We start from the raw sequence: 16822 nt of genomic DNA on the forward strand, positions 1-16822 counted from the left end.
GGATTGTCAAATTTTATAGTTGACATACATTGCAAATAACTCTATAATTTATGATCAATATCTGCAATTACGGTGTGTTCCAGTTAGCTCAACTGGTAAAGTCTCTGATGGTTATATAAGAGATCTGGGGTTCAATCCCCGCTTACACCAAAACTGATTGGTGTCTTGGTCTGATAATAAAGAGCTATTATCAGGAGCGGACGCCATAGGTTGAAACTCTCTCTCAAAAAAAAATATCTGCAATTAAGCCCGATAATAATTGTTATTATATATGATTTTAACAGGTTGTATGAACTTCATAAAACCCTATACTTTTTTTTCTTTTCTTTTTTGAGAAAGCATAAAACCCTCTACTTAACCATGATATACGCACACATTGCCCAACACAATTTGCGCATTAATTGAAGGACTTCTCTGGTTATGTATAGTACAGTAAATTACAGATATCTCATTAGTAAATTATAGTTTTCTTTTTGGTACATATGGTATAGCATACAAATACACTAATGTCTACAGCTCATGATTAGGTAAAGATTGAACCAGAGCACCTCACAACGCATCCTTACTGCCAAGGCCTTTCAGAACTATATCAGTTATCCAGTGAAAGGGTGGTTTTTCACACTATCAAGTGCAAACTGCAGTTCATCAAGATACAGAAGCAAAGAATTCTTTATAAAAGTTTCCAGCGAATTCAAGGTGAGAAAGGCATTTTTCATGCAACAATAGGATAAATCATATAGTCCCAAAATAGAAGGTTAGAAAAAAGTACAAGCACAGGTTACAGAGTTAGCGCATCAAGTTATTTTTCTTTTCTCTTGTTAATCCAACTTCAAGGCTGGAACTCTAAGCAGCGAAAATGTGAGTACTAGCATCTTTAGTTTGTTCTCAGCTGGGAACTTACAAATGCTAGGAGCCTTGTCTTGCTTAGGGTGTATTTGGAAGGATATGTATAATGAAGTTTCCTGTCACAATTGACTCGCATCAAGGATTGATATCAAGTCCATATTCCTTTTCACTAGTCATGTATGAACTTACTAGACCAATTCAAAATGAGATTGATTCAGAATGAAGTCCCTTGGTGTGTATGCTTTTTGTAGATATATTTTTAGCATATGAAACTAGATGTAGAGTCAGCGCCAAGTTGAAAATTTGGAGGGATACTTTAGAATCTAAGGTTTTCAGATTAGTAAGGATTAAAGAGTAAGTGGAGTGTAGTCTAGCAAAAAGGTTAAAAATTGATGGTTAAATATTGATGTAGAGTCAAAGATAAAAGGGATTGTAAAACTTGATTGTTAAAAATTGCCCAAGAATTAGTGCTTTGGATTTCTTGGATCCATAATCCATATAGATTGAGATATTGAAGAGGATGTGAATCATAGGATAGGAGCAAGATGGATGAAGTGAAGTAGTACATGGACACCAAAGTATTTTGTGATCATAGAACACCTATTAAGTTACAAGAGAAATTTTATAAGACTACCACAAGAGCAGTTATGCTTTACAATAAATAAATGTTGGGCTATTAAGAAGCAACATGTTCATAAAATGAATGTAGTTGAAATGAGAATATTATGATCAATAAGTGGAGAATAGTAAAAGACAGGACATAAAAAAATCATTTAGATACAAGGGTAGCTCTTATTGATGAAAAGATTAGGGAATCACCTAAGACGGTTTAGCCATGAGTGAAGGATAACAATTAATGCACCAATGAGAATGACTTTGTTAGGAATCCCATAATCATTGTAATATCCTAATATCATAATAATTGTAGTTCCATCCCTTCAATTAGTAGTTAAATTCCAAGTAGGATTGGGTTATATAATTAGTTACACATGTTGGGATTAGGATAGAGTTAGTTAGAGCTACTGGCACATGTAACACTATAATCAAATGGGTTAATTGGTGAGAACACATGCTTAATTGGTAAGCCAATAGGACTGAGCCATGTGTGGCCATTAGGAAGAGAGTTTGAGTTCTATAAATAGTGCATGCACCCACCATTTGAGATATTGAAGAATTAACTCATTCCTTGCTTAGTGCATTTTCTCTCTCTTAACATTTCACTATAGAGGGTGACTACCTCGAATTAGGTCAATTTTCTGGTGCTTATTAAATAACTTGATGAACATGTTAAGCAGTAGGGAATACTGCTTCAGCACCAGCTTATGCCGAGAGAAGTAAATATGCATTTGGCTGTCATGAAGTTGAATACTTGGTGCATATTGTTTCTGCCAAGTGTGTGAAAGCAAACCCAAAGAAGACTGCTGCAATGTTAGATTGGCCAACACCATCTTCTGTTAAAGCTTTGAGGGGGTTCTTTGGTCTGACTGGGTATAACAGGAAGTTTATACAGAATTATGGGCACATAGCTGCTCCTTTAACCAATATCCTTAAGAAAGATGCCTTTCACTGGTCTAACCAAGCTGATCTAGCTTTTCAAAAGCTGAAATCTATTGTGGCTGCTCCTCCTGTCTTAGCTCTCCCAGACTTTTCTAAAACCTTTCTTACTGAATGTGATGCATCTGGGATTGGTATTGGGGCTGTCTTGATGCAAGATTGGAGGCTGATTTCCTTACATAGTCAAGTAGGGGTTTGTATCTGTCTACTAATGAGAAAGAAGTTTTGGCCCTAGTCACTGCAGTTCGAAATTTGTGATCAAAACTGTTCAACAGAGCCGTAAGTATCTATTAGAGCAGAAAATTGGAACTCCTGCCCAGCAGAAATGGATTACAAAGCTCTTAGGCTATCTTTTTAAAGAGGAGTATAAAAAGGGAAGGGAAAATAGGATAGCAGATGCCCTATCTAGGAAAGAATCCATTCAGGAAGAGCAGGAAGTCAATGTGTAATGAGCAGCTGGAGAGTACACCAGCTCAGCTATTCCTACTATCTTTCCTTGTCCTACGTGGGTTGAAGAATTGAGAACTAGTCATGGTAGTGATACATTGATGCGACAATTGTTGAAAGACATTATCCAAGGGAAGGATAAGGTTAACCACTATTCACTGCAGAATGGATTACAACAGTACAAGGGTCAAATTTATTTGGGACCTACTTGTAATTTAAAGTCTAAGGTACTGCGGCACATTCACAACAGTCCCATAGGTGGTCATTCTGGGTACTTGAAGTCATATCACAGGCTAAAACAGGATTTCTTTTGGGAAGGCATGAGTGCTGATTTAAAGAGGCACATAAGGGAATGTGAGGTGTGTCAACAAAATGAAGTCAGAAACTTGGTAGCTAGCTGGTCTTCTGCAACCTCTACCCATTCCTAGCAAACCATGGGCTGAGGTTAGCGTGGACTATGTTGAAGGTCGTCCTAAATCCCACAGATGTGAGGTTGGTGTTGTTAGTGGTTGATAGGCTAACAAATTATGTGCATTTCATAGCATTGTCTCACCCTTATACTGCCTCTAAGGTGGCTGCTCTCTATGTTCAGCATGTCCTAAAGCTGCATGGGATGCCTACTTCCATAATTAGTGACAGAGATCCAAGCTTCACCTCAGCCTTTTGGTTAGAACTGATGACATAGCAGGGAGTGCAGCTTGTTATGTTTTCTGCATATCTTCCTCAAACTGATGGGCAGACAGAGGTGGTAAATAAGAGCCTTGAACATTATTTAAGGTCATTCGCTGGAGATAGACCTCAGGAGTGGGTTGAGTGGTTGCCTGTGTGTGAATTTTGGTTCAATACCAATTATCACACAGCCACAAGATTCACACCCTTTGAGGCTTTGTATGGAACTCGTCCACCTAGACTGCTTGACCATGTGCCTGGCACTTCCAAAGTTGAAGCTTTTGATTCTCATTTGTGATCTAGGAAACAAATACTATCTTTGCTAAAACAGACTCTGATGTTGGCTCAACAAATTATGAAACAGCAGACTGACAAGCATAGATCTTCAAGGTCATTTCAGATAGGGGATTGGGTTTACTTAAGGTTGCAACCATATAAACAACAGTCCATGGGTCTTAGAGCCTCCAATAAGCTCTTTCCAAGGCATTTTGGGCCTTTTCAAGTCCTGCAGTAGGTGGGAGAAGCAGCTTACAAGTTGAACCTCCCTCCTGATTCCAGAATTCATCCTGTGTTCCATGTTTCCTGTTTCAAGAAGAAGGGTCAAGGTGTATCTCCTATGATCACCCTACCAGCATCGTCACCCCTGAACCAATAGCTATTTTACAGGAAAGGGTGCACCAGCTCAGAAATAGGACCATCACGGAGGTCTTAGTTCAGTGGCATGGCTGTGCTCTTGAGAATGCTACTGGGGAGAATTTGCATGCCTACAAACAAAAGTTTCCTCACCTTGTGGACAAGGTTCTTTAAAGGGGAACGTAAAATGTTAGGAATCCATAGTGACACGCGTGCTAAGGGGAACCACCGCCATTGAGTTACTGCCACACATCTATTTAATAGTGGTAGTTACGAGTAGTTAGGATTCTGTTAGCGCATAACTGTACTGTACAATCAGACTGGCTTTGAGGCCTCAGTAATAATCATTGAAGAATTAACCAGAAACTACCCTATTCTTTCCACGTTTCTTGGAGGCTTGGTTGTCCTCAAATTCAACCAAAACAATCTTACCTCTCTTACTACTTCACAGACTTGATTAAAGTCAAAGAAATGAAAGAGGTTGAAGACGTGATATAACATTGATAGAAATAATATAGATGACATGTTAATTAAGGAGGAGACAAAGATTATGATTATGATGGTGGCAAAAGCATAGAACTTCTTAAAGTAAAGAAATCAATTACAATGGAAAAGATACTTGGCCTCTGAGCATAGTGTTTCACATACCTCAGGTAACATATCCACTTTTTCTCCCAGATGTTATTTCAAATGCATATATTTTCATGAGTTTTGTATCTGCATATGCCTTCAAAAGAAGGGGAAAATAATTTTCCAGTTAACTAAAAAATGTAAAAGAAGATAAAGCAGAAGTTCTTTGATGAAATTTGTAAAGTGCTTATAGATAAATCAATTTCCTTCTCAAATTGTGTCATAAAATTTTACACCTAGCATTGATATTGATTATTGAGCTTAAATGTTTTTCTTTACTATTAACAATCACAATTACTCCCAAAGAATAAGAACAAATACCTAATGAAAAATATAACAAATTGGTATTTAATTAGTAGTTTTGACAATCACATCCTAAACTTCAGCTATATTCTCAAATCATGTTTTATTTTATTAAGTATAAGTAATTAATGATCTGATTGCAAACGTTGAAGATGATGAGAGAAATGGTGGTTCTTCTCTCTCCATTTTCTTTGTTTTTTATTAATTAATTAATTTTTTTTTTAATTGTGGGGTTTTAATTTTCTTGCAAAGAGTTTTTAGTGGTTTGTCTGAATTGGAAGAAGTTTGTGATAGAGTAACGGTAGAGATGGGTTTGTTGTTTTCCTTTGAATACTGAGATTTTTCGAAACTAGGATTGTTTTCTTACTTTGCAACGGTGATTTCTTATCTTCTCACAGTGGGGTTGTGGGGCTTGATTTTCTTGTCTTCTTTTTATTTTGCTTGATCTAGCTACAGAGTTGTTGTATATAGATGGTCTTTTTTTTTTTTGGCTCTCTCTCTCTCTCTCTCTCTATGTGTCAAGCTCTTCTCTCTCCTCTTGATATGGTTGTGGTGGTGGCTTGGTGTTTGTTTGTTTTTTTTTTTTTTTTTTGGTAGTGAGTTGTGCTTGTCAAAGTGGTGGTTGTGGCTGGTGGAGTAGTGGTGGTGGAGGTGGAGGTGGTTGTGGTTGGTTGCTAGAGTTTTTGTGGTGGATTTTTTTTTTTTTTTTTAATGAGCTCTTTATATATTATTTTAATTGAAGTGGTAAAAAAAAATAATCATTGATCTTGGGTGTGTTATAAAGTAGTGTAATGAAATAGATAAAATGAATTTTTGAGAGGTTAAGACTAAAATTTTTAACTCCATCAATGCTAATACTTTAAACTACTATAAAAATAGCTATTTACTATAGCTAGAAGTAGAAGGTAAATGTTTTTAGATTTAGCAACTTTGATGCAATGGGTTTTTTTAGTCCTTTTGGTGCTAAAATAGCAATTTAGCAATTTTAAGAGTTTTGATGTGAATGCTTTTAGAAGCCATATAAAATCATAAACTTATAATTCAAAAATATAATTTTTTTTTAACATAATAGAAATATAATTTATTTGTGTGTGAATTTTCAAAATCAAACTGTTGAATTTCATGTTAATTATATTCTTAACATGTATGTCAAATTAAAGTAATTATTTCATTTTTTTTCATTGGCTTATACATTTTTTATATATGTTTTCTATGTTTTGATATTAGGGAGAGAAAGTTTGGATTTGAGAAAATTTGTCAAATTTCTAACATAGCTTATGTACAAAATTCTATTAATATATATTATATAGGAAATGATATTTTTATGCTTCACCTTTTAAGTTCTTGATTAATATATATATATTTGGTTTATCATTCTTTCTTGCAACCCTAATTTAGGTTGATGAATCATTGTGTTTCTTATAACTCTATTTTGGGTTAATACTTTTTGGTGTTGTGTATTTTCGGTTTAATTTTTGTTTGAGTTAATATTTAGTCATTTTGGAAGTGAGAATATGAATATATATCAAAATACAATCTTGGCTATGCATTTGAATATGCCTATTAATTATTTGAGTAATATTGAGTGTAATTTTGGGATGAATTTTGATTATTGTGGCGGGCAAAAAATAAGTCAAACTTACTTTTATCCTCACTCAATTAATTTGTAGAGGTGGGATGCCAATCAACCTTTAATACCCTTGTTTAGATGGACTGAACTAACTGGAATTGAAAGGATTAATGTTAAGTATAATTATGTGACATGAGGGTTGGTTAGAGATAGCCTTAGATGGCTTATATTATGTTCCTCAGGTTTGGTCCGATATACCGATTACACTTGTTCTTTAATTACAATCATAAATTTCTATACCTCTTTGCTCTTAGATGTTTTCATCCTCCTTTCACGGAGGTTTCTCTGCCTTGAATAGTCTCCCAGGTTGTATCTTAGCTGATGAGAATCAACAAGCACCATTAAAGATTGCATGTTTCAATTGGGCCTATTACTAGACCAAGATCCAAAAAGATCAAAGAAACACTTAATGGGCTGATTCAAGAGATTTAGGCTAATTCTAAAACGAGCATTCCAAGCTTGGCCCAAAGGAAGATGAAGGCCTAATAAACTTAATCCAAGCTATTAGTAGGGCTGATCTTGCTTAATTCGGCATAACTTTCGTAGCAATGGTGTGGATTAATGGCTAATTGACTTTCCAGTTTCATACCAATTAATTGGCTGACTGACTTGCCTTCCTTAAGCATGATTTTCTTGCCCAATTCTATCTATTTTTGGCATGGAGGAGCTGCTAATTTCAGATCAAATCAACCTTAATTTTAGGCTTCTATTATTTAGTCCTTTTTTAGCTATATTTTATAAATAGCATGCACTCATTGTTATTAGGGACAAATTTTTGAATGAAAAATCAAGCAAAAACATGAGGTTGCTTCTTCTATTGGTTCTTCAAAGAACTTGTGAACTTATCAAGGATTCTTCCTTGAGGCGTTCAAATTTGATACCTTCAGTTTGTGATTCAATTATAATCATTGGGTTGAGATCTGTTACTTTATACATTTGGTTTGCATTTCATTTATAAAGATTGGGTCGGGTTTTCTATCAAAAATCTAAATTTTAGCTTTCTTGGGCAAATATTCCAATATTGTTTGTTGGGTCTCAAAGCATGTCGATTGATGTTCGCATCATTTGGTATTAGAGCCCAGGCTCTAAAATCAAGTTAACTATCCTTTTATCTTTTGCATCTTGTTATCATCCTATATTATTCCGTTTATGTTCATTATTCCTTGTTCTTGTTTTGTATCGTGCACCAAGTTAAAATCGTACACCAAGTTTTGAAAAAAAAAAGTTAGAAAAGAAAAGAAAAATATTGTTTGTAGTTTCAGTTCTCTCAAACCAAAATATTGTCCTCTTCCTTTTGATTCGTGTTTTTTTTTTTTTTTTTTCTTCTCTCTATAATATTTTCTTGCCGTTGGTATTAGTTAAATACTACAAGTTGAATTTCTTGATCAAGTTTCTTAGTTTAATAAAGAATTGAAAAGGGGAAGCTACGAGTGGAACACGAGTGAGACTAACATTGGGGAAAAGCCAATTTAAGAGTGAAACACGAGTGCGAGTGACATAATTTAAGTGCAAACACTTGAGAGAGTGTTGTGAGGAATTAGTTCTAACAATTCTTTATAGTTTTAAAAATATGTCTTCCAGGGGCGACACATCAAACAAAGAAGGAGGGGAGGAGTCATTCTTCATGCTGCAAGCTATGCAACAATAATTTGAACCCATGAATGTGGTGTTTAATGAGATTCGGGATCGGATGGATAGGCAAGATATTGTTATTGATACTTTGCATGAGAAGCATCCCTAAAGAGTCCCAAATGCTAGAAGGCAAGAAAGGCGTGCTCATGTGGATGATTCTGATGACGACCATGAGGATGAGTTTGAAGGTGAAGAGGATCAAGCTTCATGAGGGAATGTTTGTGCCAAAGGGAAAAAGGCATGGTAGAGGTTTCTGAAGAAATCAGAGATGGCAAGATGAGATTGACAAAAACCTAGGAAATGTAAAAATGAAGATATCGTTGTTCCATGGGAAAAACAATCCTGAAGCGTACTTGGAGTGGGAGAAGAGGGTGGAGTTGATTTTTGAGTGCCACAGTTTCTCCGAGGAGCAAAAGGTAAAACTTGCTATCATTGAGTTTACTAACTATGCTATCAAATGGTGGGATCAACTTGTGATGAACAGGAGGAGAAACCATGAAAGGCCTATTGAGACATGGGAGGAAATGAAGGCTAACATGAGAAGGTGGTTTGTCCCTAGTCACTACTGCAGGGACTTGTATTAGAAATTACAGAGTCTTACTTAAGGCTATAGGATCATGGATTACTACTACAAGGAGATGAAGATCGACATGATTCTGGCTAATGTAGAGGAGGATAGAGAAGCTATCATGGCGAGGTTTTTGAATGGGCTGAATTGGGACATTGCTAACGTGGTGGAGTTGCAACACTATGTGGAGTTGGAGGACATGGTGCACATGGCAGTAAAGGTGGAACGGCAGCTTAAAAGGAAAGGAACTCGATCATTTCAAAATCCGAGCTTCTCTACTTTATAGAGGTCAAATGGAAGGAAAGACAAAAGGGCTTTTTTTAAGTCCAAAGTCGAACCACCAAAAAGGAGAGATGAAGTTTCCGATGTCAACAAAGGTAAAACCGAATCCCAAACTTGTAATCGTGATATTAAGTGTTTTTGTAGTTTGAGAGTAGTCACATAGCTTTACAATGCCCAAATAAGAGGACCATGATCACATGTGTTGATGGAAAGGTATAAATCAAAAGCGAGAGCGATGATGACAAATTGTCATCGCCTAAGGACGCTTGTGACAATGATTTAGAGTATCCGGTGAAGGGTGAGTCACTTGTGGCTAGGCATGCTTTAAGTGCCCAAGTCAAAGAGGATGACATGAAATAATAAAGGGAGAACATTTTTCATACTAGATGCTACATCAACAACAATGTATGTAGTATGATCATTAATTTAGGAAATTGTACTAATGTGGCTAGCACTACTTTAGTTAAAAAATTGATTTACCTACCTTGAAACACCCTAGCTTGTATAAGTTGTAGTGGCTGAATGATTGTGGGGAGGTTAAGGTAAATAAGCAAGTGCTAGTTTCTTTTTCAATTGGGAAGTACAATGATGAAGTACTTTGTGATATTGTTCCAATGCATGCAAGTCACATATTATTGGGTAGGCCGTGACAATTTGACAAGAAGGTCAATCATGACGGGTTCAAGAATATGCATTCTTTTGTAAAAGACAATAAAACTATTACTCTTGTACTGTTGACACCAAGACATGTGTATGAAGATCAAATGAAATTAAAAAGAGAGAATGAGTTGAAAAAAAAATTGCGAGACTGAGAGTTTAAAAAAAAGATGATGAGAAAGAGAGTGAAAGGAAAAAAGAGGGTGAAAATAAAAAAGAGAGTGAAAAGAAAATGAGAGGGGAAAAAAAAAAAAAGACAAGTGAGTTTTTATGCTAAGGCAAGTGATGTCAATAGTAATGAGTTGAAAAAAAATTGCGAGACTGAGAGTTTAAAAAAAGATGATGAGAAAGAGAGTGAAAGGAAAAAAGAGGGTGAAAATAAAAAAGAGAGTGAAAAGAAAAAAAGCAAAAAAGAAAAAGACACGTGAGTTTTTATGCTAAGGCGAGTGATGTCAATAGTGCTTTTTATACAAACTAGTCTATATTTGTACTCTTCTACAAAGAGGCATGTTTTAATACTAACGAACTTAATGAATCTTTGCCTAGTGTTGTTGTCTCTTTATTGCAAGAATATGAGGACGTGTTTCCTAACGATGTGCCTAGTGGATTGCCACCTATTAGAAGAATAGAGTATCAAATTGATTTTGTGTCAGGTGCGACAATTCCTAACCGACTAGCCTATAGGAGTAACTCGGAGGAGACAACGGAACTTCAAAGGCAAGTTGAGGAGTTGTTGACCAAAGGACACATGAGAGAAAGCATGGGTCTGTGCGCGGTGTCAGTGCTACTTATGCCTAAGAAGGATGGAACTTGGAGAATGTGTGTTGATTGTAGGGCTATCAACAACATTATGGTAAAGTATAAACATCCCATCCCTAGGCTAGATGACATGTTGGATGAATTGCATGGGTCATGTATTTTCACAAAAATTGATTTGAAAAGTAAGTATCATCAAATTAGGATTAGGGATGGTAATTTTTGCTTGACCTGAGGGTACCCAACCCTGCCCGACCCTAATGAGCCAAGTTTTACCCGGTCTGATTTGGAATAGGGTCGGGTATGGGTCTAAAAAAAACCCAAAGCGAGTTTGGGTCGAGTCCAGATTTTATCAAAAAAACCCGAGACTCGACCTGAAACTCGGCCCGTTTAAAAACCCGATACCCTAAATTACAAAAATACCCTTTATATATATATATATAAACCTATAATCTAACCCTAAATCCCTAATCCGAAAATCCCTCTCCCTCATTTCAATTTTCTTCAGCATCCCTCACTCCCTCACTCCGACCGATACTCTCTCTCCCTTAGCTCATCTCCATCAGGTTTGTGCTCTCACCACAAAGTTTTTATTTTTATTTTTTTAATTTTGTTGTTGTTGTTGACCGACAAGTCCGACACTCCCTCTCCCTCAGCTCATCTCCATCAGTTTTGTGCTCTCACTGTCTTCTTCTTTCATTTTTTTTTCTTTTTGTTGTTATTGTTGACCTACAGGTCCGACACTCCCTCTCCCTCAGCTCATCTCCATCAGGTTTATGCTCTCACCGTCTTCTTCTTTCATTTTCTTTATTTTTTTTTTTTGTTTTTGTTGTTGTTGTTGACCGACAGCTCATTTTGCTCTATTTTGATCTCCATCAAGTTTGTGCTCTCATCGTCTTCTTCTTTCATTTTCCTTCTTTTTTTTTTTTTTTTTTTTTTTTTTTTTTTTTTTTTTTTTTTTTTTTTGTAATGTTGTTGTTGTTGTTGTTAACCGACACTCCCTCACTCCCTCTCCCTCAGCTCATTTTTCTCTGTTCTGATCTCCTTGGAAGACCCATCTGGTTTGTGCTCTTACCGTCTTCTTCTTTCATTTTCCTTTTTTGTTGTTGTTGTTGCTTTCTGGGTCTCTTATTTTATGTAAATTCATAGGTTAAGTGTACAAAATTGGATGCTTTGTTTTGTACCAGTGGGGTCATAGATTGATTGATTGATTCAGTTTTTTTGAGGTGTATTGGTTGTATCATTGTAGATTCCAGTTTGTTTGTGGTCATTGAAATTTAAGATTGATTCTTGTTATCCTGGGGTTCAATTAAGGACTATGTTGAAGTTTCTTTTTTGGGTCTTCTTTGATGTTTTAGTTTGATTTATAATTTTGTAGGCTTAATATGTTATTTTTTATTTGTTTATTAGTTTAATATTAATCTCATATTGACTAGATCTAACGGGCATACCACAAAGTTCTTCATCTTTTTTTTCTTGCACCTATTGTGTGTTTGTTAGTCTTGACTTACACATATGTCACACACACAGTAATCCCCAAATAAAAGTAACAATTGTTGTTGTGCACACAACATTTTTCCATAACGAGGAAAATTTTAGCTTATATAATACTTTTTTTTTTTTTTTTTTGTTGAGAAAAAGCTTATATGACACTTTAATGTCTATCATACTGCTTTAGTGAAAAGTAAATCCTTATTATAGATTTATTAGTTTCTCATTTATTGATTGTTTTCTTTTTCAATATATTGTTTTCTAGTATAACATGTATAAAAAAAATAAAAAATAAAAGTAACTGGGACAGTTGGTAAATGCATCTTAAACTCCTATAGATAGATTGATTTCTTTTCTTAAGAAATGATTTTGTTAACATGGAACTAATAAACATGGAACAGAGTATATAATACCTATTTCTTAATGCATATAATCTTTAAGGAAACAACCTACAACCTTAAATTATCTTTGATCATTACGCTTGTTTCATGTGATAACTTTGGTGTCTTCTTCATTTCTGCATAGTTTGTTTAATGTAAGAAATTGTTTGTTTTTTGTCTTTGTTGGGAATGCAAATCCTAAAATGGAGATGGAAGACACAAACACAGACACAAACAAATCTAGTTCTTCCTCGCCAAGTGGCTCTCCCTTGAGAATCGGACGTTGTCCCTTGCCGACTATGCAGTCTCCTTTGCCATTTTCACGATCACCCTCGCCATTGTCGCCTGGCAGCTCACCCTCAGGATCACCATTAAACAACGAGTAAGTGTTTGAATTTGTAGTTAATCATGTTTGATTATGATTGCATTGATAGAATTTGTGAATTTGTGTAATTATGAATTTGTGCCTATTAACCAATGAGTATGTGTAATAATAAATTTGTGATAATTTGTTTTGATTCTAACTCCCAAACTTCTGAACCAATTAGGAATCCAAAATCCCCGACGGTGGACTTAGTGGGAGAAGACTTAGAGGTAGAGGAACAAGAAGGGATAGAGGGAGAGCAAGAGCCTACAAATGAGGACCTGGATACAAGTAGAAAAAGAAAGACTACCTCAGATGTTTGGTCTCATTTTACAAGGAAGAAAGTTGATGGAAAAGTTAAAGCCCAATGCCATCATTGTAACAAACTTTACTTGGGTGAGTCTAGCCAAGGTACAACTCATTTGCGTAATCATTTAGCAAGATGTCCATAGATGAAATTTAAAGATATAAGGGATATGCGACAACAAGTCTTAATTAAACAACAAAATAAGGTGGATGGAACCATGAGTTTGAATACTTACCAATTTGATCAAGTTAGAGTGAGGAATAAGCTTGCTCGTATAGTCATCCTACAAGAATATCCCCTTTCAATGGTTGACCATATTGGGTTTAAAGAATTTGTGGTTGATCTTCAACCTATATTTAAACTTGTCACAAGAAATACTTTGAAGAGTGACATTCTTAAAATCTATGATAATGAGAGGGAGAAAGCTTTGAAGATGATGGACAAGAATGAAAGTAGGATGGCAATTACAATTGATATGTGTACTTCAAGTAACAAAAAGAGAGGGTTTATGGTCATTACCGCTCATTTTATTAATCATACTTGGACGTTGCAAAGCCGGGTTTTAAGGTAATTTTTTTAATCTATAAATTGAATGTTAAAAACTTTGCATTTAGAATGTTTATTGAGTTATGTTATAATTATTCATATTATTTTTCTAGGTTTGTTTATATTTCTTCTCCACACACGAAAGATGTCCTTGCTAAAGTCCTTGTTGATTGTTTTTTAGAGTGGAACATTGATAGGAAGTTATCCACAATAACTTTTGATAATTGTAGTACTAATAATGTCATGATAAGACTTCTTTTGAATAAGCTTGATACTAGTTCTCTTATGTTGGGTGGGTTTATGTTGCATATGAGGTGTGCTGCACATATTTTGAATTTGATTATTCAAGATGGGTTGTCTATTATCGGTGATGGTATTGAAAGGATTCATGATAGTATGATTTATTGGACTGGATCATCCAAAAGAAGGCAGAAATTTGAAGAAAATGCACGTCAATTGCGTGTTCAATGCACCAAAGAGTTAGTCTTAGATTGTAAAACTCGTTGGAATTCAATTTACTTAATGCTTTCTACTGCATTGATTTATAAAGATGTTTTCTCACATTTGGCTAAACGTGAAATATCTTATACTTGTTTACCATATGATTATGATTGGGAGTTAGCCAAAGATATTTGTGGGAGGTTGGAGTTCTTTCATAGTGAGACTGAGTTTTTCTCTGGTTTGTAAGTACCCCACAACTAATATGTATTTTAATTTGGTGTGTGAGTTGAAAATTGCGTTAAATGAATGAAGTGTGTCTTCAAATGAGATGATAAGTACGATGACAGAAAGCATGCTTGCTAAATTTAATTCTTATTGGGCTAATGTTAGTATTGTTATGACTATTGCTGCTATCTTAGATCCAAGATATAAGATAAAGTTATTAGAATTTTATTATCTTAACATTTATGGTGATAATTCTGATTTGGAGATTGAAAAAATTAAGAATCTTTATTATGATTTGCTTGATGAGTATGGAGATATAAATGAGTCTTCTGTAGATAATGAAGGAAGTTTTGCAAATACTTCAAGCCCTGTGGCACAAATGAAATTTAGGTTGAGTGGGGAATATCATCTTTTGATTTGTTTGTGAACAATAGTTCAAGTAGTTCAAAGAAACATGGGAGTGCTAGAATGGAATTTAATCGTTTCATTGATGAGGGAGTGTTGAAGAGGAGTGAAGATTTTGATATTTTGGGATGGTGGAAAAGTAATGGTCTCAAATATCTTACTTTATAAAGGATTGCAAGAGATATTTTAGCCATTCTTGTCACAACTGTTGCTTTAGAATCGGCCTTTAGCACTAGTGGAAGACTTTTAAGTCCACACTGTAGTAGGCTACATCACAAGACTATAGAGGCAATGATGTGTGCTCAGAATTGGTTATGGAGTGAAATCAACGGTTAGCAATTGTCTAATTTCTATTTATAAAATCAAAATTGTATTTTTTTATTTGCTAGTTACAATTTGATGAATTTTATTCCATTCTTTAATTCATTGTTGTTGTAGGTTCTTCAACTATGTCTGTCAATCAATTCTTGATGATGGGAAGCCTAATGAAGAGGATGGGAGTTATGTCACAATTGTGGATGATTAGACATTTTGTATTAATTTAGTAGCCTTTTTAATTTCTTAAACTTGTTAGATTAATTTGTTGGTTTGTAATTATTCTAAGCCTTTTTAACCTTTTGTAATTTCTTAGCCTTTTTAATTTGTTGGTTTGTGGAAGATAAGAAATTTTGTAATCTCTTAGACTTGTGGGATTTGTTTTGTAACTTTTTATTTTTTAACTTTTTATTTTTTAATTTCTTGAACTTGTTGGACTGGGGAGATTCTGACATTTTACCCTTGATTTTTAAAAAAAAATTGGCAATATGCCCCTGTTTTAAAACTATATAGGGGCGTGCCCCTGTTTCGATACTCGATTACCCTAAAATCGAGTTCAATTAAATACTCGATTCATAGAAAATCGAGTTATGCTCGATCAAACTTAAAAAAATATATATATATATATACATATATATATATATATATATATTTGCATGGAACTCGAGTTTCAGGAAATCGAGTTCAATGCAAAAATTTTTCACCCCATATTCAGGGAGCCCTATAGTGGCGTTTTAAAGCTCTATAGTGACGTTTTAAAGCCCTATAGCGGCGTTTTCCTGCAAAATTTTTTATAAGTGTCATCGCCTCTGTTCAGGGAGCCCTATAGTGACGTTTTTAGGCCCTATAGTGACGTTTTAAAGCCCTATAGAGTCGTTTTTCTGCAAATTTTTTTTAAAACTCCCCATACATGATTCAAGGAGCCCTTTAGTGACGTTTTAAAGCCCTATAGCGTCATTTTGGAACTCGACTTCCATAAAATCGAGTTCCATGCATTTTTTTTTTTTTTTTTATTTTTTTTTTTTTTTTTTAAGTTTGATCGGGCATAACTCGATTTTCTACGAATCGAGTATTTCATTGAAACTCGATTTTAAGGTAATCGAGTATCGAAACAGGGCCATATCCCTATATAGTTTCGAAATAGGGGCATATTGCTAAATTTTTTAAAAATTAAGGGCAAAAGGTTAGAATCTCCGTTGGACTGGTGATACTTAGTTCTTGGACTTATTGGATTTATTTTATTTTTATGTTTAGTTGGTGATTTTAGTTATGATTTATTGATTTATAGATGTATAATTAACAGGTGATATATTGATTTATGATTAACCTATAATTTGGATTGATTTGGCTGCATATGCCAAAAATCTTAATACAAAAAATGCCAAAAATCTTAATAGGCTTGAATTGGCTGCCCAATAATGCCTTGAATGGCTTGAATTTGGCAAAAAAATCTTAATGGCCTTAAAATAAAAAAATAAAAAATTGGTTGGGCCAAATTTGGGCCCAAGCGGTTAAATGGGGCCCGTGGGGCGGGTCCGAGCCCCGGAAAAAAAAAAAAAAAAAAAAAAAAAAAAAAAAAAAAAAAAACGACTAATAATCGGGCCAGGGCCAGGTCCAGGTCGCAGGTCTTGGCCTGCAGTCAAGTCTAGGTATGCAAAGACCCGGCCCGAACTCGGCCCATTGCCATCCCTAATTAGGATGAAAGAGGGTGATGAATGGAAAACTGCATTTAAAACTAAAT

The 16822-nt window shown here is 35.0% G+C and overlaps 1 protein-coding gene across 1 annotated transcript; it reads left to right on the top strand.

The window, feature by feature from the left end:
- Positions 1–13366: 13366 nt before the first annotated feature.
- On the top strand, positions 13367–14382 carry LOC126701128 (zinc finger BED domain-containing protein RICESLEEPER 2-like). The gene is made up of 2 exons (XM_050399261.1): positions 13367–13716; positions 13809–14382. The coding sequence occupies exons 1-2, from the start codon at positions 13367–13369 to the stop codon at positions 14380–14382; spliced, it is 924 nt and encodes a 307-aa protein (XP_050255218.1).
- The last annotated feature ends 2440 nt before the right edge of the window (positions 14383–16822 follow it).

This window comes from Quercus robur, chromosome 9 (assembly GCF_932294415.1).
Source record: "Quercus robur chromosome 9, dhQueRobu3.1, whole genome shotgun sequence".
NCBI lineage: Eukaryota > Viridiplantae > Streptophyta > Magnoliopsida > Fagales > Fagaceae > Quercus > Quercus robur.